This window comes from Marmota flaviventris, chromosome 15 (assembly GCF_047511675.1).
Source record: "Marmota flaviventris isolate mMarFla1 chromosome 15, mMarFla1.hap1, whole genome shotgun sequence".
NCBI classification, from domain to species: Eukaryota; Metazoa; Chordata; class Mammalia; order Rodentia; family Sciuridae; genus Marmota; species Marmota flaviventris.
In genome coordinates, this window is record NC_092512.1 from 70,230,016 (window position 1) to 70,255,280 (window position 25,265).

Here is a 25,265-nt window from a genome sequence, read left to right on the forward strand (position 1 = left end):
GAAGAACTATATTTTTGAGCAGTCTTAATTTTTGTGTCTGTGGTATGGTGAATTAAACCCAAGGCCTTGCACATGCTAGATAAGCACCCTACTGCTCAGCTGCATTCTCAGCCCTAAGCCATTTTTCTAAAAATGACGATTGCCGTTTATATAGTACTTTACAGTTCATGGAGGACTTCTTCCATTCTGAGTAAGTGCTCTGATCTTTTTAAGCTTATTTTAATTTACTAAATTATTTATTTAATTTACTAAATTAACCAAAATATTATGACTGGACCCCGTCTGACATGATCTGCCTATGGCTATGTTTCCCCCTCATAATCACAGAACAAGGTTCATGGAGGTCCTGCTCTTGTAGTAGTAGCACCAGGATTGCCAGTGCAGTAAAAACAGTGCTTTTTATTTCAAAGTTGAAGAGCATTCTTTGAGAGTTCCCATGTCAGGACTATTCCTCTGCAAAGAGCCTTTTATTATTTGGTTCTTTGTATATATATTTTTTAACCTTATGCCTTTTCCCTAGCACAAGTTTTATGTTGTCTTCATTTTGTATCTACTCTTCCAACCCCTAATTTTTGCTGTATGCAGGGGAGATTTCTTTAAATTGGCATATCAGTGGCAAGTGTTAGTCAAAACTTCCAACACTGTATACTGAATGCTGAGTATTCATTCTGGCCCTTGAACTGTGCCATTATAAAGATTTTAATGTTTAGCATCAAAATTAACTAAAAACAATTTTGTTATTTTTAATTACCAATTTTAAAAATATTGAACTGTAAAACACATAATTTGTAAGTATGCAACCAATGGATTTTTTTTTAAACATACACCTGTATACCTTGTAACTCTGCCATGCCATTCAGGATAGAAGACATGAACAGCACCCCAAAAATAAGTAGCCAAGAGTTTTTTAAACTTAATTATTTTTTCCTTTTTGCACTTCCTCCCTTCCTTTCTTATGCCATTAACAAATCTTTTGTTACACAATGTGCAAATATTGTGCTGGTGATATAAAATTATTTATATAATGTATTAGCATTTAATGCTAACCAAGGCTGAAAGAGTCTTTAGGATGTTCATATACTGTTAAGAGAGAATAAATTGGTACAGCCCTTTTGGAAATCAGTTTAACAGATTATATTTGAAGTCTTAAAATTGTTTATAATTTAGACCAAGTGTTTTTAATTTTAAAAATCTATCCTGAAAATCATAAATTCAGTTCTAGGATTTGGCACAAAGATTGTCAGTTGTAACATTATTTGTAGTAGTGAAAGTTGTGTAGTAAAAAGTTGGAAGCCACTATGTATCCTAAAGTGGAAAAATTTGAATAACTTTCAGTGCATCTGTATTTTACATCATACATATATAAAAACTCATTGTTTACAAAGAGCTTTTAACAACACAGGCAAATGTTTTTGCTGTAATTTTTAAGTAAAAAACAGTAAGATACAAATTTTCCAGAGAAAAACACCAAATTAAAGTTTGCCAAAGTGTTTAATAGTGGTGGCCTCTGTGTGGTAAGATTGAAAATCCTTTTCTCACCTTTTTTTTTTTTAATGGTAACAGGGATTGAACCCAAGGGCATTTAAACATTGAGCCTCTACCTACTTTTTATTTTTTATTTTTTGAATATTTATTTTTTAGTTGTAGATGGATACAATACTTTTATTTTACTTATTTATTTTTATGTGGTGCTGAGGATCGAACCCAGGGCCTCTCATGTGCTAAGTGAGCGCTGTATCACTGAACCACAACCTCAGCCCCTTATTTTTTATTTTGAGACAGATCTCACTAAGTTGCTGAGGGCTTCACTAAGTTGCTGAGGCTGACTTTGAATTTGCAATCCTCCTGCCTCAGCCTCCTATTAGCTGGGATTATGTACCACCATACCTGGTTAAAATTGTTGACTGAGATAGAATTCACTATTTTAACTATTTTAAATTGTAGAATTCAGTAGTTTTTAATATATTCACAATGTGCAACCATCATTACTGTCATCCCAAGTTTAATGTGACGTTTCTACCACCCCGCAAAAGGAATACCTCCACATTCTTTCTTCCTCCAGTTCTTGGCAACCACTAACCTACTTTTTAATCTCTAAAGACTGCTGATCTGAAACATTTCTATATATTTTTTGTTGTTGTTGTAGATGGACACAATATCTTTTATTTTATTTCTTTATTTTTATATGGTGCTGAGGATGGAACCCAGTGCCTTACATGTGCGATGCAAATGCTGTATCACTGAGCTAACCCCAGCTCCTCTTTCCAACTTTTATTTTGTGGGGTGCGTACCAGGAATTGAATTCAGGGACACTTGACCAATAAGCCACTTCCCCCACCCTATTTTGTATTTTATTTAGAGACAGGGTCTCACTGAGTTGCTTAGCACCTCGCTTTTGCTGAGACTGGCTTTGAACTCGCAATCCTCCTGCCTCAGCCTCCCAAGCACTGGGATTACAGGCATGCACCACTGTCTTGGCTCTTACCAACTTGATATTATTATCTTTCTAACTTTTGCCAGTTAATGAATATAAAGTGTTACTTCATAATCATTTAATTTGTATTTCTCAGATTTCATAGTAAAGTTAGCATCTTCACAAATTTGCTTGGTGTTTGGGTTTCCTCTTCTATGAACTGATTATATCTTTGATATTTGTTGTGGTCCCTGTTTATTAAAAAGTTAATTTAATTATTCCTTTTACAATAAAGAATTTTAATACATTTTGCTTAGCTTTCTAGTTATAAATGCTAAAATAGTGATTTCTCTTTTGATTTTTAAAGTGGAGAAAGTCTCTAGACATGCTTTCAAGCTCATAATAAAATTAATTTTTGTTTTTAGTCCAGATGTCAGAGCATTCCTTCAAATGGATAGCCCCAGACATCAGTCAGATCCATCTGAAGATGAGGATGAAAGAAGTACTCAGAAGGTAGTAAGAGAAATTATGGGGTTTTTTTAACAGAAAAATTACTATATTCCCAAAATGAAATTAGCTACTTTAGGATGACATTTATTCAAAAGGAAGTCATTTTATGCATAGATTTTTATCTGTAGTAGATTTTCTTACTCTTGAGGATTCCAAATCCAAAAAACAATATATATACCAATTACTGATCACTATTTCTTAGAAAATGCACTATTTCTTATAAAATACTTTTTATAGTAAACAATCTAATGCAAGTTAAAGAAAAATTTGAAAATAAAAGGTAAGAAGAAAAAAACTACCCATATTATTGCCACCCAGACCTAGTAATTTTAACATCTTAATGATTTTCTTTTCAGTGTTGTCTTAATGTGTAAGATTTTTTAATTTATCTAAATTACATAGTGTGTATAACTTTATATTCTGCTTTCTTCAGTTTATATCATTTTTTTTACCATTGTATATATTTGTCATCATCATACCTGAAACTATTGTTTTGAATTTTGGTCAGCAGGAAGGACCTTATTCAACAAAAATATATATCCCTTCCTTGGCATTGTCAGGGTTTTTTGTATAAAATAGTCAGTATACCTGTATCAGTTGGCGTTCACTTGAATATATTTATTTTTTTAAACACTTTAAAACAATTTTTGTAGTTGTAGATGGACAGAATGCCTTTATTTTATTTGTTTATATATTTATTTTTTATGTGGTGCTGAGGATCAAACCCAGTGCCTCACGCATGCTAGTCAAGTGCTCTGCCACTGAGCTATAGCCCCAGCCCTCCACTTTTATTTTTGTTCTATATATACATAGTCATCAGGCATCTCCAATAATTAGGCTATTCTTAATTTTTATAGTAGATTGAGATAGCAAATAAGTAAAATAAGCTTGTGTCTTATGAAGATATTTCCCACATTTACCTTTGAAAGCTATGGGTAAAGGTAAATTATGATAATATAATCACAAATTCTATATAAATAAGATAGTACCTTTATAATTCAGAATTTATTAACTATTGAATATGTATAAGAAACTTAGAAGAGTTTTATTGAAGTCATTTTTCTTTATAGTGTCTTTTAATTGTGTTATGGTTCTACTTTGGTGTTTTAAAAGATAATAGTATGAGGGCTAGAGTTGTAGCTCAGTGGTAGAGCACTTGCCTAGCACCTGTGAGGCACTGGGTTCCATCCTGTGCACCACATAAAAATAAATAAAGGTATTGTGTCCATTTACAACTAAATTTTTTTTTAAAAGATAATAATGTGAATTGGAACATTAGAGCTAAAGTCTTTTGGAAAATAGACATATTTCTTTTATGCGACTTCTTTTTAGCATTTTTAGTTTGATATTTTTTATTGATTTTTTTAAAATAAATGACAGCGGAATGCATAATAATTCATAGAAAGTAATATTTTTCCTTCTCTGATGCCCCAGGAGAATTCCCAGTTAAGAGAACAGAGTTAACTCTGGCAGCTCTAACATGGTTGCTCCTAGGACAATGTAAAAGAATATTTTTATTTTATCTCCATGTACCTAGTCAGGAAACAACAGCAACAACAAATGGGGAAACATTTGCATAAGAAGAAAAGGTTTTTCCAACTTTGATGCTAATAGCAAATGAATTTTATTGGCTTTTGTGTGAGTGAGAGAAAGAAAATATTATGCTGGAGATTGAATCCTCAGTCTCACATATGCTAGGCAAGCACTGTACCACTGACCTATCCCCAGTCCACGAATGAAATTTTTAAAGGAGAGATTTTTATTTCTCTACCTAATTAACAAAAGTATAAAGTAAATAAAATACTGCAGGACTGATGAAGACAGGTACAACAAGAACCATTGGGCATTACTGGTGTCATGATTTTATGCAACTCTTCGGGAAAACAATTCATTATGTATCAAATTTTTATTTGATTCTATTCACTTAGGAATTTATGCAAATGAATTCCTTACACAGGGAAAAAAGGATGCTATTTCAGTATGATTTATATAAACATTAAAATCAATTTTTATTATCAATCAGATAGCTTCTCCACATATGATTATGTATTTTAAAGAATTTTAAGGTAATATTTTAATCTTTTAAGGTAATATTTTAATCTTTGGCATGCTGTTAAGTAAATTCAGTATGTAAAAGTTTGAGGAAAAAAACTATATACATATTCACACAGCATGAACAACAATCAGTTTTAAATAGATATACAAAGACTTAAAAATGAAATTATTGTAAATATTTGCAGAATCATCTGTTGGTAAGGTTGTAGATATTTAAAAACATTTTTTCTAGTATTTTTTATGTATTCCAATTATGGATTTATACTTTAATTTTAAAAGATTAAACTATTTAAATAATATTTTAAGAATAAAATCCATTATATCTGGGCATAGTGGCACATGCCTATAATCCCAGCAGCTGAGAAGGCTGAAGCAGGAGGATCACAACAGGTTCAAAGCCAGCCTCAGCAAAAAGCAACTCACTGAAACTCTGTCTCTAAATAAAAATACAAAAAATACAAAAAAGGACTGGGGATGCGTAGTGGTTGAGTGCCCCTGAGTTCCATCCCTGCTACAGAAAAAAAAATTATTGTAACTATGATTTTCCATATTTTGCTTGCTACTTATGTGAGCATATTGCTGGTTTAAGTCATTTGGAAAATGTAATTATTTATTAAGAACATTTAGGTGGATAACTAAATGAAGTTCATAGCTGGAAGATATCTTGGAGGACATCTGGACCTCTGCTCCCTTATTTAAAAGGAGAAATAGAGGTTAAGAGAAGTCAAGAATGATTTCATGATTTTATGATTTCATTTAGTCTTCATTCTATTAATATACTGTACTCCCAATTTAATGATTTGATGTCATCTTTTAAAAATAGGTATGTAGGGCTGGGGTTGTGGCTCAGTGGTAGAGCTCTTGAGGCACTGGGTTCAATTCTCAGCACCACATATAAATAAGTAAATAAAATAAAGGTCCATCAACATCTAAAATATTTTTAAAATAGGTATGCATGTGTAAGGCCCTGGGTTCAATACCAAAAAAAAATAATAATAAAGAAAAATTATTTTCATCATTTTAGGAATGTACTCCACTAATAAAGTTGTTGCCAAAAAGTTAAATTTCTAACTATATATTAATTCAGGGGACAAATTGTTTATGTTATTTAATCGACATTTACTTCTCTGACATATGAAAAAAATGTTTCATTGAATGGAAAAATGATCCAGTTATCTGTACATTCACTAAAAGAATAAGTGTATTGAGATTTAAACGTTGTTTGAATTATGTTGTCGGGTGCTCTGCAACACTAATATTTAAATATAAAAAGTTACTCTCGTGTTACAATTATGCCACTACAGAGCAGGTCTCCTTTAATGTACCTCAGAGTATTTATACATTTTTTCATCGTTTGCTATTTTGATTTCTGGGAATTGAGAATTTATTACATGAAGATTTTTCATATAAAGGTATTGGTAGGAAATAAATTTTAATTGTAACTATAAAGCCAGTGCCAATGTTGTTTTTTCATAAGAAACTTACTATACTTCAGAACTTTAAAGAGGTGATAGTATTTGCCATTAAATTTAAAAATACTGTCTTCTGAACATTATAAGTTTGAAACGAATTTAAATAAAAATATGTATAACGTGTCTCTAAAAGAAATTTAGTAAGATAAAATGTTTTTAGTTCTGATTAGAGAGGAAATTTTAAAAGCTTTGTTCCTATTTATAGCTTATACGAAATGCAATTATATAGGACTCTTGTAAAAGTATACATACTTAGAGCATTTATAACTAATTTAATTCTCTAAATATATAAAGAACTTCAAAGAGAATTTGAAGCATAATTTACCTGTACTTGGCTTTTGTGAAATACGTCTACTTTAGACTGGGATTGTAGCTTGCTGAAGGAGCATATGCTGGAGGCACTTGGTTTGATCCCTAGCATCACAAAACAAAACACTCACTCTGACATGATCACTAGATTAATCTTTCAGAGTTTTGAGCTAAATTTCTCATGAACTGTTACTAATGAGCCAGAATCTTTTATTAGTTAAACTGCTTTATGGCATGTTAGGTGAGTATAGGTTTGTTTCAAAGTTAATACCAGAAATTAAATTTACTATATTAATGGTTGCGAAGAGAATGGCCTATTTAAAATTTTGCTAAAACTGTGATGCTGGAATCAGAAAAATACTGTTGTCTGTATTTACTTTAGAAATCAATTTATTGATCATCAAATTAAAACTGAAAACCCAATATTGATAGTCATCATTGCCATCATCCTATCACTTTCTGTATTATTAATGAACTATTTAAAAATTTGAAAAACAAATAGCCTTTTTAAACCAGTTTTCAAAATGTGAAAAAGATTTCCTGTTAAATTATAGTTTCAGTGCCCATCTCTTCCAAGCAGTTTTCTTTGCTTTTACTGCATTCATTTGCCAACTTTATGATTGATTTTTGGCTTACCTTTTTCCTTAACAACTGCTCTTGAAAGTTATGATGAAATGATTATTTATATTGTTCCCAAATACATATGTGCAGTTATTAAGAATTTTGTACTTTATAATAAAGTTTCTTTAACATATACTGATAGCTATAATAATTGACTGATAATCTTTGAAACTCCAATAAGAATGCTATTGTTTTTTTCTCCCCATTCAAACAGCTACACTCTACCTCACAGAACATCAACCTGGGACCAACTGGAAATCCTCAGTAGGTTTAATTATTTCAAGCAATCTTTTGATGACATTTTAGGAAGATCTTCTTTAAGAGCATGAAGATATATGTAAATTATACCAGTTTAACAGAGGGGGGCTATAATATATGACTGTAATTACAGTGAAAATAGTACTATCATATGCTTGACTCACCTAGTGTTCTAGTTTTTCATTGCTTTCAGTAGAGCCCTTCTAAAGGGCTATTTTTTTTTAACCCATAAGTTGTTAATTAGATTTTGTCATTTTCACTGTTCTGATTGTGTGTGTGTGTGTGTAAAAAATCAGTTGACCATATTTTCCAACAGACCATAGGTCCTGTGGGGTATTCTTTGGAGGGGTGGAAATTGTCACAGACTGAACTGGTATTCATCTGATACTCAGTGTTGTTGGTGCACCCTAGTTGTTAGCCAACTTGTTCCTGAGGTGTCACTAATGTTAAAAGGTTTTAAACTTTGTCTGATTTCTCTCATATTTCCATATTTATCTGAGCACAGGGGAGACATTTTAAAGAACACATTCTGAGAAATGTTGAACAGGACCAGAGATGGCAAATAGAGACACCATCTTGAGAACACACAATACAAAGGATTCCAGGCTGCTGCCTGAGTCAGTTTGATAAGCACCCAGATTGATTAGTGATGTCTGTAATGGATTAGAGGAAGAATGTAGTATTGTCATCCTAATTTGGATTAACTCCATAGCAATCTTATCCCAGGACACATTGCTTTCTCTACCCTTTTCTACCAGGAGAGTGAGTATATACTGATGGAAGAAGTGAACCAAGGATTAGATCCTGGGATACTTCAACATCATGAGGTCAGGGAAGAAACTGGTAATGGAGAACAAGAAGTCAGGAAGGTAGAAGGAAAACCAGGAATGTGGTGTCCTAATGTCAGAAGAAGAGAATGTCTCAAATAAGAGGGAGTAATTAAACTCCATTAGTATTGCTGATAGGGCCAGTTAGATAAAGACTGAAAATTGACTACTGGATTTAATAAATCATTGGTGATTTTTGTGAGCAGTCTCGATGGTGTTGGGCACAAGACCTTGATAGGGAAAGGGTTTACAAGAGAACTAGAGAAGAGGACAGCAGTATAGACCACTGATGGAGGAGTTTAGAACACATACTAGGGCTAAGGGTTGCTGCAAAGGAAACCAAAGAAAGGGAATAGAAAAGGAAGTTTTAGTTCTGAGCATTCTTTGCTGTCATTCATAGCATTGAACAAAATGTCATAACAAAATGGAAATTTGCTTTCAATTAAGAGTTCCTTACCAACAGTTAACCATGGGACCTTAGCCTCTCTGCTGTGGGGTTTCATTTTGTACTGTTACATTTGTTTGCTTTTGATGGCCCCTGCCATGTCCCATCCCACTCCTACCATACTGGGCATTAAATCCAGGGACCCTGTACCACTGTGCTACATCCCCAGACCTATTTATGTATGTATTTATTTATTTATTTTTGAGATAGGATCTCACTTGCTGAGGCTGCCTTGAACTTGGAATCCTCCTGCCTCAGCCTCCTGAGTCACTGAGATGACAGACATGTTCCACCAAGCCATCTTTGTTTTTGTTTAAAAAATTATTTTAATATTTTAGCATATCAAGATCAAAACAGTCCAAAGACGGGTTTTTACAGAAGAAAAAAAATCTAAATTTAGTTAAATATTTAACTCACTAAACTTTTCCTGTTACTATTTAACCTTGTCCTGGTGATATTCTCAGCTATGAATTGACTTTTTATTTTTGTGTGTATGTGCTACTGGGGATGATACCCAGGGGTGCTTTACCACTGAGCACTACATCTATAGCCCTTTTTATTTTGAGACAGGGTCTTGCTAAATTGCTTAGGCTGGCTTCAGACTCGTATTTCTCCTGTCTCTGCCTCCCAAGTCACTGAAATTACAGTCATGTACCACTATGCTGGGCTGTCTTTTTTTTTTTATTTTAATCAGTTGATGGAAATTTCAAATCTAAATAGAATTATTCCCTTTCTTTAGTACAACTTAGTAATTCAGACTGTCATGAAAGAAATAGGTCTTCTGGCTATTTAAGCTCAACTTTCTGCTGTTCATTGTGTATGCTTACAGATAGCCAGTGCTCTTATTACCTGATAGTTTAAAATAAACAAAAGGACAATCTTGGTATTCTCTTGGCTTTTCTGTTCCTATCTTTCCTATATAAGCATTCAAGAGAATGAGCTTTTAACTTTAATGTAAAATACGTGATTTTTATGTAAAACTCTTAATATAAAGACTTCACTCTAAAGTTTTCTTTGCATCTTTACTAGGTGTTGCAACTGGTAATTTTTTTTTCAAAAGAATTGTCAAGCAGGGGCTGGGGTTGTGGCTTAGTGGTAGCGTGCTCATATGCAGGGCGCTGAGTTTGATCCTCAGCACCACGTAAAAATAAAATAAAGGTTGGGGCTGGGGATGTGGCTCAAGTGGTAGCGCGCTCGCCTGGCATGCGTGCGGCCCGGGTTCAATCCTCAGCACCACATACAAACAAAGGTTTTGTGTCCGCCGAAAACTAAAAAATAAATAATAAAATTCTCTCTCTCTCTCTCTCTCTCTCTCTCTTTAAAATAAAATAAAGGTATTGTGTCCAACTACAAAAAAAAAAAAAAAGAATTGCCATGTAGTCCTTGGAGTATATAATATATGGTTATTTAGTTTCCTTATTAACAACATTGGTGTGGCTCATCGTTAATAAAATTGACAGAAGCTACTTTGAACTCACAACTGTGTGTGTGTGTGTGTGTGTGTGTGTGTATTCTGTTTAGAGATATATCTCCATCCTTTTCTCCCAAAGAGAATATTATTGAAGTCCCTCTTAAATAGAACTTAATGGGACTTATAAAAAGGAAGGTATAAAATATTTTATGTAATCAGAAAGTAGATATTATTACTGACATAAAAAGATGAAATAATACTAGTATAAAAAACAGGAATCGCCATACGTAAGTATCTTGAACCTAAATTTATTTATTAAAGAATGTGGTGCTAGGTGAAAGCACATGAAAGGGAGTACAAAAAGAAACAGAAGGGGCTGGGGTTGTGGCTCAGTGGTAGGGTGCTCACCTAGCATGTGCAAGGCCCTGGGTTCGATCTTCAGCACCACATAAAAATAAAATAAAGATATTGAGTCAGTCTACAACTAAAAAAATATTTAAAAAGAAAATGGAGGCAGGCCTCAGGGACCAGCACCACAGGGGCACATCTGAGGGGGAGGAAAAAGCCAGTGGGCCACCACAGGGGGGCTACCACAAGGGTCTGGGTTTTTAGCAGAGCCAAATCACTGGAGGAGTTAGTTATTTTGGGCAGGCAGGGCCAGGTCATGGGAGCAGTTTTGGTGGCGGCATCTTTTAGGGCTGGGTGGGGCAGGGCAGGTAGGGGAACAGTAAGGGAAGTTCTTCAGGGCTTATTTTCCATATCCTTCACTAGGAAATGTTTAAGTTAACATCTTTCTAATTTGTAGGAGGCTAATTCTTGTCATTGTTGATTTATTTCAGTGCGAAGCCAACTGACTTTGATTTTTTAAAAGTTATTGGAAAAGGCAGCTTTGGCAAGGTAAGAATGTTTTCATTTTCTCATTCAGTGAATAAGTACTTAAGAAATGCATTTTGGGGCTGGGGATATAGCTCAGTTGGTAGAGTGCTTGTCTTGCATGTACCAGGTCCTGGGTTCAATCCTAGCACCCAAAAAAAAAAGAAAAAGAAATGCATTCTTATATGTGTGAGCCATAGGACGTTTTTGTTTGAAGGATATGAAGTTAAGATTCATTCCTACAAATAGGAAAGATGTTAACTTAAACATTTCCTAGTTAAGTGATAACAGAATAATTAAGGAAATAAGCCATCTACTCAATTTCTAAAATAAAGTTTATTTATTGAACAAGTATTTGTTGAGTACCTACTATGTGCCAAGTACTCATGTGGACACTGTTTAGATACTGTTGAAAAACCTGACATGTTTACTACTTTTGTGATGCTTACCAGCTAGTGGGGAAAATAGTCCACTAAAATTTTGTAGTCATAGCTGGGGATAGTGCATGTCCGTAATTCCTGCTATCTGGGAGACCGAAACGGGGGGATCCAAAGTTTTGGCCTGTCTCAGCAATTTAGTGAGACCCTGTATCAAAATAAAAAGTAGAAAGGGCTAAACAGAGCTCAGTGATAGAAGTCCCCTAAGTTCAGTTTCCAGTATCAGAAAAAAAATTTTGCTATCAAGTGAACATAAACAGTAAAGGGGCAATGATAGAAATGAAGACTAGGGTGAAGTGACAGAGGAAAATAGGGCAGCTATAGGGGGGATCTCTACTTAGATGTATCCATCAAGGATGGTGTCTTTGAAGATATGCTATTTAAACTGAAGCTAGAAAGACAAAAATAAGCATTTGTAAATAGGAGTTAGAGAAGGGAAGGAATGTGCAAAAACCCTGCTTATTCTTATACAGTATCACCTGAATTGTTGAACTGTACTATGGAAGGAGAACCACTTAAGGTTACCAGGAAAAGTGTCATAGATAATTTAACAAAATCATCTAATATATTTAAGGGCTTTTTGCATTATTTTTCAATCTGTAGTAAAAATGAATATGTATGTGTTTATTTATATTTTGGTGTCTGTGGTCGTTTATTTTTTTAATTCCCTTGAGACCAGAAACTGACCAATTAAACCCATGTGTATTTATTCATTCACCAAATATATGTTGACCAATTTCTATATGTTGGGCATTATGCTGCTATTAAGCAACAGAAAGCTAGAAGGATTACTCTAAAAATGCTTGTAATCTGTTGGGATGCTAGTCTGTCATTAAAAACAAAAGCATTAGCCAGGATCTGTGATGAATGCCTGTAATCCCAAATACTTGGGAGGCCAAGTCACGAGGATCGGTAGTTCAAGGCCAGCCTGTGTAATATTGTGAGACCCCCTTCCCATCTCAAAAACAACAACAACAAAAAAGGCATTGTGTTTTGGAAATATCATTCTTAGATCTAGAGTCAAACAGAATTCATTCTTGCATATAATGTGAGGTATAGAGTCACAGCTCATTTCTTTCCATGTGGATATTTAGCTGATTCTTGCAGAATGTATAAAAAGATCATTCTTTCCCCAGTGATCTGCAGGGTCACCTTCATCGTGTATTCAGTGTTCACATATGTACAGATCCATATTTAGATTTTATAGTTTGTATTTCTGTTTCTAGATTTTATATTTTGTTCCCTTGATCCTGATACCAGTGTCACATTGTCTAGACAACTGTTGCTTAATATCCAACAGAATAAGTTCTTTAATCCTTGTTCTTCTTCAAGAGGCCATTCTTAGCCTTTCTACATATCTGTATAAATTCTAGAGTCCTGTCAATTTCTGCAAAAATTCAGTTGGAATTTTATTTGGATCAGATTGAATCTATAGATAAATTTGGGGAGAATTGGCATCTATAACATTGAGTCTTTCAATCCATGATCATGTTGTAATCTTGTTATTTTAGTTTATTTTTAAGTTTTCTTCAATAATATTTTAGTGTTCTCTGTAGAATTTTTTACACATATCTTTAACTAGATTTATTCCTAGGTGTTTCTTTTTGATACTGTTGAAACATGGTTTAAATTATTGAAGCTGAATATAGGCATTACCTGTGAAACATTTGTTCTTTGCTTAGCTCTCTAAAAGAAATGCATGTACACTAGGAAAAGCATGTACAAACATGCTTGTAGAATCATTATGCATGACCAATCTAAATAACTATAGATGAAACAGTGAATACATATTGTAATGGAATATTCTGCATAGCCATGAAAACTATGTTACCTGCCACAACATGAATGAATATTATATAATTTAGAGTCAAAGAAATAAAAAACAGACAATCTTATATGTTTAATTTCAGTTACATAAAATTTTTAAAAGGACAAAACTTAGCAATTATCGCAAGTTGAGATAGTGGTACTTACCTTGAGGAGGAGGTGCACGAGTTATGACTGGAGTGGGGCAAGAAGGCTTCATGTTACTTATGTGTTTTATTTGACCTGGATAGTGGTTACACATAGATGTATTCACTGTAAAAAATTTATTGAGCTGTGCTGACCTTGTGGGTTGTTCTATACATATGCATATTTAATAAAAATTTTAAATCTTACAAAATGGCAGTGAGGTGCAATAAACCAAAGAATAAAAATACACAAATAGAAGGAAAAGCAAACATGAAAACTTACATTCTACTGGAAAAATACGTAATAAACTGAAAATAAAGGTAGTCCAGTTTGTCTATTTGGCTTCTTAACCAGTGTGTTGTCCAAATCTGTCAACCTACTGAAAATTTGGCCTAGGTATTCTAATTGCCACATTCCTTGAAGTATTTTCTGAGAATGAATTGAACATGAACCAATTGAAATACTGGAGAAGGAAAGGCCAAGCAGGTGGTAGTTGTCAAGAAGAGGAAAAAAAGTTTTAAGAAGTAACATTCAACAGAGTCAAATGCTATCAAGAACTAAAAACTGAGAAATGCGAAAAATGCAGTTGAGCAGTGGACATTTTCATACTGAAGATATTTTGACTCCATCTTTATGAACAAAACCTTTTTTTTTTTTTTTTAGTTGTAATCGGACACATACCTTTATTTATTTATTTATCTATTTATTTATTTTTATATGGTGCTGAGGATCAAACCCAGTGCCTCACACATGCTAGGCGAACACACTATCACTGAGCCACAACCCTGCCCCTGAACAAAACATTTTTAATAATAGACCTTATTGTATTTTATTAAGAGACCAAAGAACAGTTTTAGAAATAGAGAAAAATTGAGCAGAAAATAGAGAATTCCCAGTGCTTCCCAATGCAGTTTGCCCTCTTATTAACATTGTATATTTGTATGGTACATTTGTCACAATTAATAAACTAATATTGACATTATTAATAGAAGTTTGTAATTTGTTCACATTTCCTTAGTTTTTGCCATGTGTCCTTTTTCTGTTTCAAGATCCTATCCAAGGAGCTGGGGTTGAGGCTCAGTGATAGAGCGCTTGCCTGGCATGTGTGAGGCACTGGGTTCAATTCTCAGCACTACCTATAAATAAAATAAAAGTCTATTGACCACTTTAAAAAAAAAAAAAGATCCCATCCAAGATAACACATTACATTTACTTCTTATGTCTCTTGGCTGTGACAACTTCTCCGACTTGCCTTTTTTTTAAATTTTTTTAGTTTTATTTGGACATAATACCTTTTATTTATTTTTACATGGTGCTGAGGATCAAACCCAGTGCCTCTCACATGCTAGGTGAGCACTCTATCGCTGAGCCAAAACCCAGCCCTTGCCTTGTTTTCTGATGACATCAATAGTTTTGAGGATTACTGGACAAATATATTGTAGTATGCTCTACATTAAATTGTAGAATGTCCTATATATTGTGCTTGATGTTTTTCACATGTTTATACTGGAGTTACAGATTTGGGCAAAGAAGACCACAGAGGTATTAGAAATAAACTCCAGCAGTGTTGCTATTTTAGATCAGCTCAAAAAAAAAAAAAAAAAAAAAAAAAAACTTTGGGATATGTCTATTAATAGTTACACACCTTCAGCAGTAGAGCACTTACCAAACATGTGCAAGGCCCTGGGTTCCAGCACACATGCACACATTCTTCCTTAACTTTCAGGTGGTCTCAAATCCCTTCTAGATGAGTCATACATTACCTAAGAGTGGGAACATGTTCTGATATGACTTCATCATTAAGAAAATGTCCTAGAAGGTACTCACATAAGCCACCTATATTCCTAAGTTATATAGTCTATACCATCATATTCGTGGTCCTTCATTGACCAAAATGTTAAGCAGTACACGACTATATTTGCAAAACTTTGAGAATGTCTTCCTTTTTCTGAGGTGAGATCTTCTAGGTTCCTTCAGACTTTTTATAGTATCTGCATGCAACCCAACCCATTGCAGAAATCAGTGATACATGGTGCTTCTTTCTCTGAACTCTTTGGAATTTAAAACCTACAAAATGAATGTAAATATAGAACAATACGTTTGATAACCTAAAAATCATTTCCTGATTTTTTTTTATATAGCCACGAGGTTTATATTATAGCCTCAATATTTTCTCCAGGCATTCTTCAAGACTCCGGGCTGACACACAGAGTTCTCATGCAGTGTAGATTTTGGCTCTTAAATTAATAAGATCTCATTATAGAAATGAATTCAGTAATGCTCAATTTTCAGATCAAAAACATTATCTAGATCCCTTGTGTACTTACTCTTTAGAAAATTTGAGACTTACTGGTTTATTGACAAGACAAGGGAATAATTCCTAGAAAAAGATTGAAATTTCTAATAGTTTGTACAATCTTTATAACAGGTTCTTCTTGCAAAACGGAAACTGGATGGAAAATTTTATGCTGTCAAAGTATTACAGAAAAAAATAGTTCTCAACAGAAAAGAGGTAAAATAAAATAGCTTTCATTTCTCCTGAGCCCATTTTCTTAATTAATAGAATCGTTTTCCTGGTGTCTAATACAAGTCGAACCTTTGCCTTTTTTTCCAGCAAAAACATATTATGGCCGAACGTAATGTACTCTTGAAAAATGTGAAACATCCATTTTTGGTTGGATTACATTATTCTTTCCAAACAACTGAAAAACTTTATTTTGTTCTGGATTTTATTAATGGAGGGGAGGTGAGTTTTGTAATTAGTTTTCTAATATTGATAATGGTTAGAAGAAAAAGCATAATTTTTTTGTAAGTTTTAAAATAGCAGCACATTATCAATAGCTGTTTGTTGAATAAAAACAATATTTGAGGGACAGAGTACAGTACAAGATGTGGAAAAGTGTTAACTTGGGGGCCTTAAGCATATGGCGTAGTGGGGAAGATTCATAAAAGAAACTTATATAAATCTACAAGCCATGGATAGATTCATCACTAAGCTGTGTAGCAGGAGTGATATATTGACATTAGAATAAAACATGGTATGTAATTAAGATAATGATCGTTTCAACAGTTTCATATAAATATCACTCCAGCCTGTCATTTCTAAAATGTATAAACTATTAATCAGTGATCCTTTAATAAAAAGCCCCGTGATGAAGACAGTTGGAAAATGCTTCATGTTGTATCATCTATTTGGTCATTCATAGTGTATCAGCTTGTTAAACTTTGAGAACATCTGCCTTAAACAAAGGAGTTTTCTTTCTTTTTTATTTTTTTCTTTTATACTGGGGATTGAGCCCAGGGATACTCTACCACTTAGCTCAGCCCTTGTTTTTTTTATTTTTTTGTGATAGGGTCTCACTAAGTTGCTGAGGCTGGCTTTGAACTTGTTATCCTCCTGTCTGGGCCTCCTGAATAGCCAATATTACAAGCATGCACCACCGTGCCTAGTTTAAGTAAAGTATTTATTAAATGAAGAAAAATAATGTTTTTAAAAATATCAAAATTTCCTTTTTTGTTTGAACTAAATCTATTAATTATATTCCCCAAAACTCTGATTCAGAAGGATATTGAAACACATTTGGAAAATACTGCTAGAATAATTACAGTAATAGCTAACATGTGTCAAGTATTACTTAGGTTTCAGCACTCTGGCTCTTTGTATTATTTTATCTTAAGAACAATTTTATTATATAAGACAAACCCAGGCACAGAGAAGCCGGGTAGCTTGTTGGAATATGTGATAAATAAGAATTGGAGGCAGGAATTGAACTCAGGTGTCAGGTATTCTTCTAGGTTCTAAGTAGCTGACTACTCCTGTTCCTCTACTTCTTACCCTCATGGCTAGTTTGTTTGATCTTTGACCTGTGAATGACTCTAAAATTATTTTAACTAACAGATACTGTCATATTTTTACAAAGGAATATTTTTCCTCTGATACCAGAGGAGAGAAAGGAAAAAGGAGATTTCAGTATTAATGTGGTACATTTAACTGTAGATTAAAGAACTAGGAGGAAGATGAGTTTCTGTTCTGCAAATCTGAATAAGGATCAGACATAACCTTGGAGCAAGGTTGTAAAATGAATCTACTCAACTCTCTGCATCTATGACAAAAGTCCCTTAAGATCCAAAATAGAGACAAGATTTTAAGTCCTCCTCCAGAGATACAAATTAGCCCACATTGTTCCTACCTTGAAGGTTGTCACTTTATTTTGTGTGTGCTAAATACTAACAGATAATGAGACTTTACTGAGGACTTGGCACTTTGCAATTTACTTAAGTTTCAGGCTCTAGATTTAATCTAGACATCCTGACTGCAGAGTCTACTTTTTTTTTTTTTTTTTTTTTTGCAGTACTGGGGATTGGACTCAGGGGGACTTTACCACTGAGCTACACCACCAGCCCTTTTTATTTTATTTTAAGACAAGGTCTCACTAAATTGCCCAGGTTTGCCTCGAACTGGCAATCCTCTTGCCTCACCTTCCCCAGGAGCTGGGATTTACAGGAGTGCACCACAGCGGCCAGCAGCAAAGCCTTCTCTTACGTCCACCCACAGAAATATTTGTGTGAGACATGTAACTAAGGAGGAGATCCTACTGCATGTTTCCTGCTTTATCTGTGGTTTATTCATGCTGTTTTAGGACTTTACTTCTGAGCCCTTTTTACACAGTGACTGCTCATAAACTGAGTGACAGAGGTGGTGAGAGATAGGCTTGTCTTCTAAAAGATGCACTTTGCTAAGAGAATGAAATAGAATGCAGTGGAGGGTGTAGGAGTTGAGTGGGGTAGGAGGCAGACGAGGAATAAAGATGAAGAGAAAGTACAGAGGCATCAGGTGCATGGTTTCTGAAAGGAAAGTGAGAAAGCAAGAGATGGGCGAACGAGAAATGAAGGACAGAGATCAGGCAGAGATCCACACAAAGATTTATTTGTCAAAGTTGACAAATAAAGGCCAACCCTTTATAGAGAGGAGAGGCCCCGAGATGTTCAGGTATTGAGCTTTTGTTGGGTAGGGGTTTGGAGGTGTAGCTGTGGCGCTGTGGGATAGGCTGGGGGTACTTGCATCAGAGGTAGATGGGTGAGAATAGCATGGGATTGGCTTAGGTTGATGGCACCATGGGGCTTTCCAGGGACAAGGGGTGATGTCCTTCTGGGATTGGCTTATGGTTGTGGTACCATGGGATAGGTCACTAATGGGGGTAAACTTGTCTCATGAGATGGCAGTTAACATTTAAGATGGCTGCTCAAATGTTAAATCAAGACCCTATAGTTTCATCCTGTGTTCCCTACTGTTATTACTGTTATTTCCTCCTCATTTTCATACTTACACTTTAATCTTGACATGTAATATTATTTTTTGTGTACTTTCATCTCTTCAGAGCAAACTTAAATATAATCCAATAAGTCATATGATATTGGGTATATAAACAAGCCTTTCGGAGCTTAGCTTCCTCATTAATTTCGCAACTCAGAATTGTTGGATGGATTAAATTATGCAAGCACGGCAATTTTTTATTTACAAAGCAATCCATATGAGCTATTATTAGTGACATGGTTAGACTTTCATTTTAGTAATTCTATTAGCAATAGAATATTGAGCAAATGAGATTAGGAGATCAACAAATACAATATTCCAGTAATGTAGGCCACAGCTAGTAAGAACAGTGGTAGGGGTAAAAAAAAGAAAGTAGTCCAGAAATAATTAGATGATAAACAGAAGCTGGATACAAGGGCTAATGATAAAGGAACGGTGTAGGTAAATCCCAGGCCAGCCCCCATTTATCTTGGTCAGGATATATTATAACTGATCTTTACCACAACCTTTCAGAAGAAATTAAGATCTTTTCAAAATAATCTTTTATAATCAAAGAGGTTGAATGATTGAACACAAAAGAGAAGAGCCAGAATTTGAACCAAAATCTAATCAGCTTCAAATGCTCTTTCCACAATATCTTGTTACCTCCTGTGGCTAAGAAGGCTGAGGAGAACACAGTAGTAGCAGTAAGTCTGAGAGAAGACAAGAGTCTTTGTTTTAGACATTAAACTTATTTGCTTGTAAAATATTCAAGAAATAGTAGGAGATCTTTTCAGGAGCAGCTTCAAGCAGAGGCTTGGACTAGGAGTGTCTGTGTGTGAGACATCAACATAGAGGTGATGGGTAGAATCACTGGAATAGATAAGGTTTCCTGGGAAGGTTATTTGGAGAAAAATTAATAGTGGACCAAGGGTAGAAACTGTCTTCCCTTCAATGTTTGGAGCCAAAAGGAATACAGATGGAATTTTCCAAGATAGGAGAAGACCCAAGAAGAGATTATCATCTTGGAATCCTGGGGTCCGTTATCTTCCTGGGGGCAGATAATGTAATGGGCAAAGGACAGGTTGTGAGAAATAAAGTGAAATTGGGAAGTTTAAAAAAGAAATTAAAAAAAAAAAAGAAAGAAAGAAATGAACTGGAGCTGGGTGCAAGGCGCATGCCCCATGATCCCAATGGCCATGAGGATCATGAGTTCCTTTTTTTTTTTTTTTGGATTGAACTCAGGGGCACTCAACCTCTGAGCCACATCCCCTGTCCTATTTTTTATTTTCTTTAGAGATAGAGTCTCAATGAGTTGCTTAGTGCCTCACAGTTGCTGAGGCTGGCTTTGAATTTTTGATCCTCCTGCCTCAGCCTCCCTCAGCTGCTGGGATTACAGTCATGTGACACACTGTGCCTAGCAGGATCTCAAGTTCACAGCCAGCCTCAGCAATGTCAAGGTACTAAGCAACTCAATAACTCAGTGAGACCCTTTCTCTAAAAATACAAAATAGGGCTGGGGATGTGGCTCAGTAGTTGAGTGCCACTGAGTTCAAACCCCAGTACCCCAAAAAAGAAAAAAAAAATGAACTGGAGAGTCCAGTTGCTATTCAGCTCCAGCCAGTTGCTATCACGTTGAATTTAGGACTAATGGGGCAGAACTTCCCATTTTTATTCCTCCACAAGAAACTAAAACACAATTTTTAATCCACCCCCCACTACCAAATCCAAGTATTTAAATGTTCTCAACTAATTCAGATTTTTCTGAAACTAGAATCTGTCTCAAGCAAATTATATCTGTGAGTTATATTTGTTTTGCTAGCCACTACTATTTTTCTGTTTGTTGTTTAATGAAAAAGCAGTCCAGAAAGGCCCAGTAAGTTAATTCCATGGCAGTATCAAACTGTTGGTCTTCATTGATAACCTTTCCTAGAATAGTGATCTGAAATGGTGAGGACACCACATTATTGAGCATAGAGGTGTACAGGGGAGGCATGTGAAGTTAGCAAGGATAAACAAAAATGCAGGGTTGAAGAGAGAATGGTATGATTGTTGGACGAGAGACATGGACAAGGAAGGGTCACAGCTCTGTGCTTTAGTGCATTTTTAGATGATGTTCAAAGTGTCAAAAAACAATTTTTGCTTTTTAATTTACTGAATATATTTGTCCAATGCTATGTGAAGGATCCTAATCACCCTCCCCTTCCCCATTTTGCAGCTGTTTTTTCACTTACAAAGAGAACGGTCCTTTCCTGAACACAGAGCAAGGTTTTATGCTGCTGAAATTGCCAGTGCATTGGGTTACTTGCACTCCATCAAAATAGTATACAGGTAAACTGTTTAAATAATATATGTAAAAATATTGTTTTGATATTTTATTTCAGGTAATACTCTGTTTTTTTCCTTTCCTTTTAAAGAGACTTAAAGCCAGAAAATATTCTTTTGGATTCAGTGGTAAGTATTGTCTTGTAAAAATCTACTAGTTCTTAATTATTTGTTATTTATGGTGGGGGAAAAAGTCTTAGAAGGTGTCATACTAATGATTGTATTTATATAAAATTCTCAAGAAGATAAAATCATGGAGACAGAGAACAGATCACAATGGTTACAAGGGGGGTGGTGGATGGGCAAGGGGCGAGAACACAGAAATATAGGGGCATTCCTCTGTGATGGAATAGCTCTCTATCTTGATTGTGGTGGGTGTTACATCAATCTCTACATATATATTGCATAGAACCACACACACACACACACACACACACATACATACACATACACATATACACACAAGCGTGAATGTTCAAAATAGTGAAACTGAGTAAGTCTTAACAGTGTTGTTCCAATGTCAGTTTCTGTTTGATACTGCACTGCAATGATACGTCAGCATTGGGGGAAGTTGGGTAAGGGTATACAGGACTCTGTGTTCTATTTTTGTAATTTTTTTTATTTTAAAAATAAGATGGGTTTTTTAAAAATTGTCTATTTGTGTTCCTGCATTGTTTTATCTTACTACCTCTATTTTTGTCAGGGACATGTTGTCTTAACAGATTTTGGGCTTTGTAAAGAAGGAATTGCTATTTCTGATACTACCACCACATTTTGTGGGACTCCGGAGGTAAGAAACATGTCTTGTTGTTGATATAATCACTGATAAGATGCAAATGTGAATCACATTTACATATACAAAATTGAAATAGGAAAAGTAGAATAAAAACTGTCATTTCACCTTTTAGCCAACTAGAAATGTAATCATCCCTTCTGGATGTTTTGAGTTTATTGATAGTTGGTATTTTTCACTGACATTGTAAAATACCACAACACCCTTTTTGGATAATCCAACAAAGTTATGCTTATTTTCTCTAAGTGTTGAAAGTTTACCTTAGACTTCTTTAGCATTTGATTATATTTCTAATCCTTTAAGAAAATCACAAATCAGTTAAACTATCCTAAAATTGATTATGGTCATGGTTTTACCATGCTGTGAATATCTTAACAGTCATTGAATTGTACACCTAAACAGATACATTATATGGTATGTGACTATCTTCCTAAAGCTTTTTTTAATGAGTTAACACTAATAAAGAGGATAAAATATTAAGACTGCCTATATCTGTGTGGCAGTTTTATTGATTTCTATATTTTTCTATATGGTTGGAATATTTTGTGAATAAAATAATTTCTTTTTAAAATTTTTTAGCTTTATTTTATTCATTTATTTTTATGTGGTTCTGAGGATTGACCCCAGGGCCTCACACATGCTAGGCACGTGTCTGAGCCACAATCCTAGCCCAATTAATTTCTTTAATAGAATAAAATAAAGCCATAGATGTAAAAAAAAAAAATTAAAATCCTAATTCATAACCCAAGACATCCCATTCTCTAATCACATTAGGAGAAAAAAGTCTTTTCATTTGTGACATTAATAAACCTTACAACTTATATTTAAAAGCCTTACTCTCACCTCACACACATTTATTTTAAACTATCCTAATTTTATTATATAGTGATCTTAAGTACCATGTGATATTTCAACCTTGTTGTGGAGTAATTGCAAATACAGTGCTGAAATTGGAACCTGGATTAGAGCCCTAGCACCTCACACACACAAAAAAGAAAACATGATAAATTGGCTTACATGACCTTCTGATCAAGATCCAAAACACAGGTTGTGTGCTATGGCATACTCCTATAATCCCAGCAGTTTGGGAGCCAGGCAGGAGGATTGTGAGTTCACAGCCAGCTTTGGCAATTTAGCAAGGCCCTAAACAACTCAGCAAGACCCTGCCTCTAAATAAAATATAAAAATGGGCTGAAGATGTGGCTCCATGATTAAGCACCCCTGGATTTAGTCTCTGGTACAAAAAAAATAATCCAAGATAATTTAAAGTATAAGTAATAAGGTTGGGGTGTTGTAGCTCAGTGGTAGAATACTTGTCTAGCAGGAGTGAGGCACTGGATTCAATCCTCAGCACCACATAAAATGAATGAATGAATAAAATAAAGGTTAAATTATTTACATTAAAATGTATTTTTCTCTAACTCACCCTAGCTCTTATATATATTTGTAACCATTCTATTTTATTTATAATGTAAAGAAACACTTTTTGTGAAGGTACAATGAATTCATAATTAATGAAATGTAAAGTTCTATAGTTTTTAGAAAGGAAAAAACTTGTCATTTAAATCTGAATGTGATCAGAAATTGTTAAACTTTTTAAATTTATATTACCATTTCTTTGGTTCACATAAAAAAGTGTAAGATGAAATTATTTCCTTACATATATTTCATGTGGGAAAAGGTTATATATTTTGGAGTATAAAATTCAAATTTACCATCTTATAAGTGTGAAATTCTAATGAATTTAAGTTTTTTACAAATTAAAATGTAAATTGCCACCTAATAGCTTACACACGTTTGCTAAATATGTTTGAGAATTGAAAAGTGTTCCAGGGCTGGGGATGTGGCTCAAGCAGTAGTGTGCTCGCCTGGCATGTGTGTGGCCCAGGTTCGATCCTCAGCACCACATACAAACAAAGATGTTGTGTCCGCCGAGAACTAAAAAAAAAATAAATAAATATTTAAAAAAAAAAAAAAACAATTGGAACTTCTTTTTAAAAAAAGAAGAAGAAAAGTGTTCCAGTTGGCATTGACGAAGAATCACTGTTACAGAATGAGAGCACCCAGCCTACTGATAATCAAAATGATATGTTTTCATTGTGGTAATAAAACACCTAAACATTGTTAAATGTATTAATTATTCCTAAATTTCATCCTGAGTTTTGTTGAGTTGCTCTTATGTTTAATTCTTTTCTACAGTATCTTGCACCTGAAGTAATCAGAAAACAGCCCTATGACAACACTGTGGATTGGTGGTGCCTTGGTGCTGTTCTGTATGAAATGCTGTATGGATTGGTATGTATTTCTGTTCTTTGATTGTTATTCCAATATACTATTATTGATTTGGCGCTTTCTTTCTCTCTCTTAATAACCTCACAGACAATTAGATAAAACTAATAGAGCAGTTATAACCTGGTTAAACGAATTTAAGCCCATATTAGGAATATGCACAAAAATAAATTTTTTTCATTTTTTACTAGTGTTTTAAATTAATAAAATTATCTCTGGCATACTGATCACTGCTTTAGATATTTTCATTCCACTGGCACTTTCAGAAATAGACATCTAGTTATAACATTAAAATTACCTGCTTTTACTCCATGTACCCCAAACATCATCTTCCTAATTTCGAGATGGAAAAGAAAAAGATTTTTGCATTTATCAGTACATTGTATTTCAAAAGAAAATGTCTTTTGAGTTTTATCTTTTAAGTCATCCTCTGTTACCTTCTCTAAAAACGCCATGTCTTGAAGATTTCATGGGAAAAAGTAATGTTTACTATGTAATAGATTTATTCAGTTTTTAATAAGTATAGAATACATTAGATAGGCCAGTCAGAGCTTCTGATAAAAAAATGAGTAGTTTTATTTCTGCATTGAGATAACATTGCTACAACCCAAAGCAAAAAAATTTAGGCATTTTAGTAAGTTTACATGTCTTTGTAAGAATGAATGAGGGCTGGGGCTGTAGCTTAGTGGCAGAGTACTTGCCTAGCACACATGAAGCACTGGGTTTCATCCTGCGTACCACAGAAAAATAAAGACATGCTGTCCATCTACAATTACAAAAAAAAAATTTATAAAAATTTTAAAAAGGATAAATTATATTTTTCTGTAGGCTTTTTTTTAGTTGTAGATGGACACAATATCTTTATGTATTCAATTTATTTCTACCTGGTGCTGAGGATCAAACCCAGTGCCTCACACGTTTGAGGCAAGTGCTCTACCATTGAGCTGTAACCCCAGCCCCTGTAGGCTTTTTGAAATACTT

General features: G+C 34.3%; 1 protein-coding gene across 9 annotated transcripts in view; it reads left to right on the forward strand.

The window, feature by feature from the left end:
• Sgk3 (serum/glucocorticoid regulated kinase family member 3) overlaps window positions 1-25,265 on the forward strand; it is a 116,173-nt gene that overhangs the window by 82,504 nt on the left and 8,404 nt on the right. For 7 of the 9 annotated variants that reach the window (XM_071602335.1, XM_071602334.1, XM_071602329.1 and 4 more), the window contains 9 exons: window positions 2,839-2,926; window positions 7,595-7,644; window positions 11,161-11,218; window positions 16,013-16,096; window positions 16,199-16,330; window positions 21,096-21,208; window positions 21,295-21,331; window positions 21,906-21,992; window positions 24,195-24,290. In XM_071602335.1, coding sequence (XP_071458436.1) covers window positions 2,839-2,926; window positions 7,595-7,644; window positions 11,161-11,218; window positions 16,013-16,096; window positions 16,199-16,330; window positions 21,096-21,208; window positions 21,295-21,331; window positions 21,906-21,992; window positions 24,195-24,290 — 745 coding nt within the window. The remainder of the gene's footprint in view (window positions 1-2,838; window positions 2,927-7,594; window positions 7,645-11,160; window positions 11,219-16,012; window positions 16,097-16,198; window positions 16,331-21,095; window positions 21,209-21,294; window positions 21,332-21,905; window positions 21,993-24,194; window positions 24,291-25,265) is intronic. The other 2 variants (XM_071602336.1, XM_027932886.2) reach the window with 1 other exon arrangement.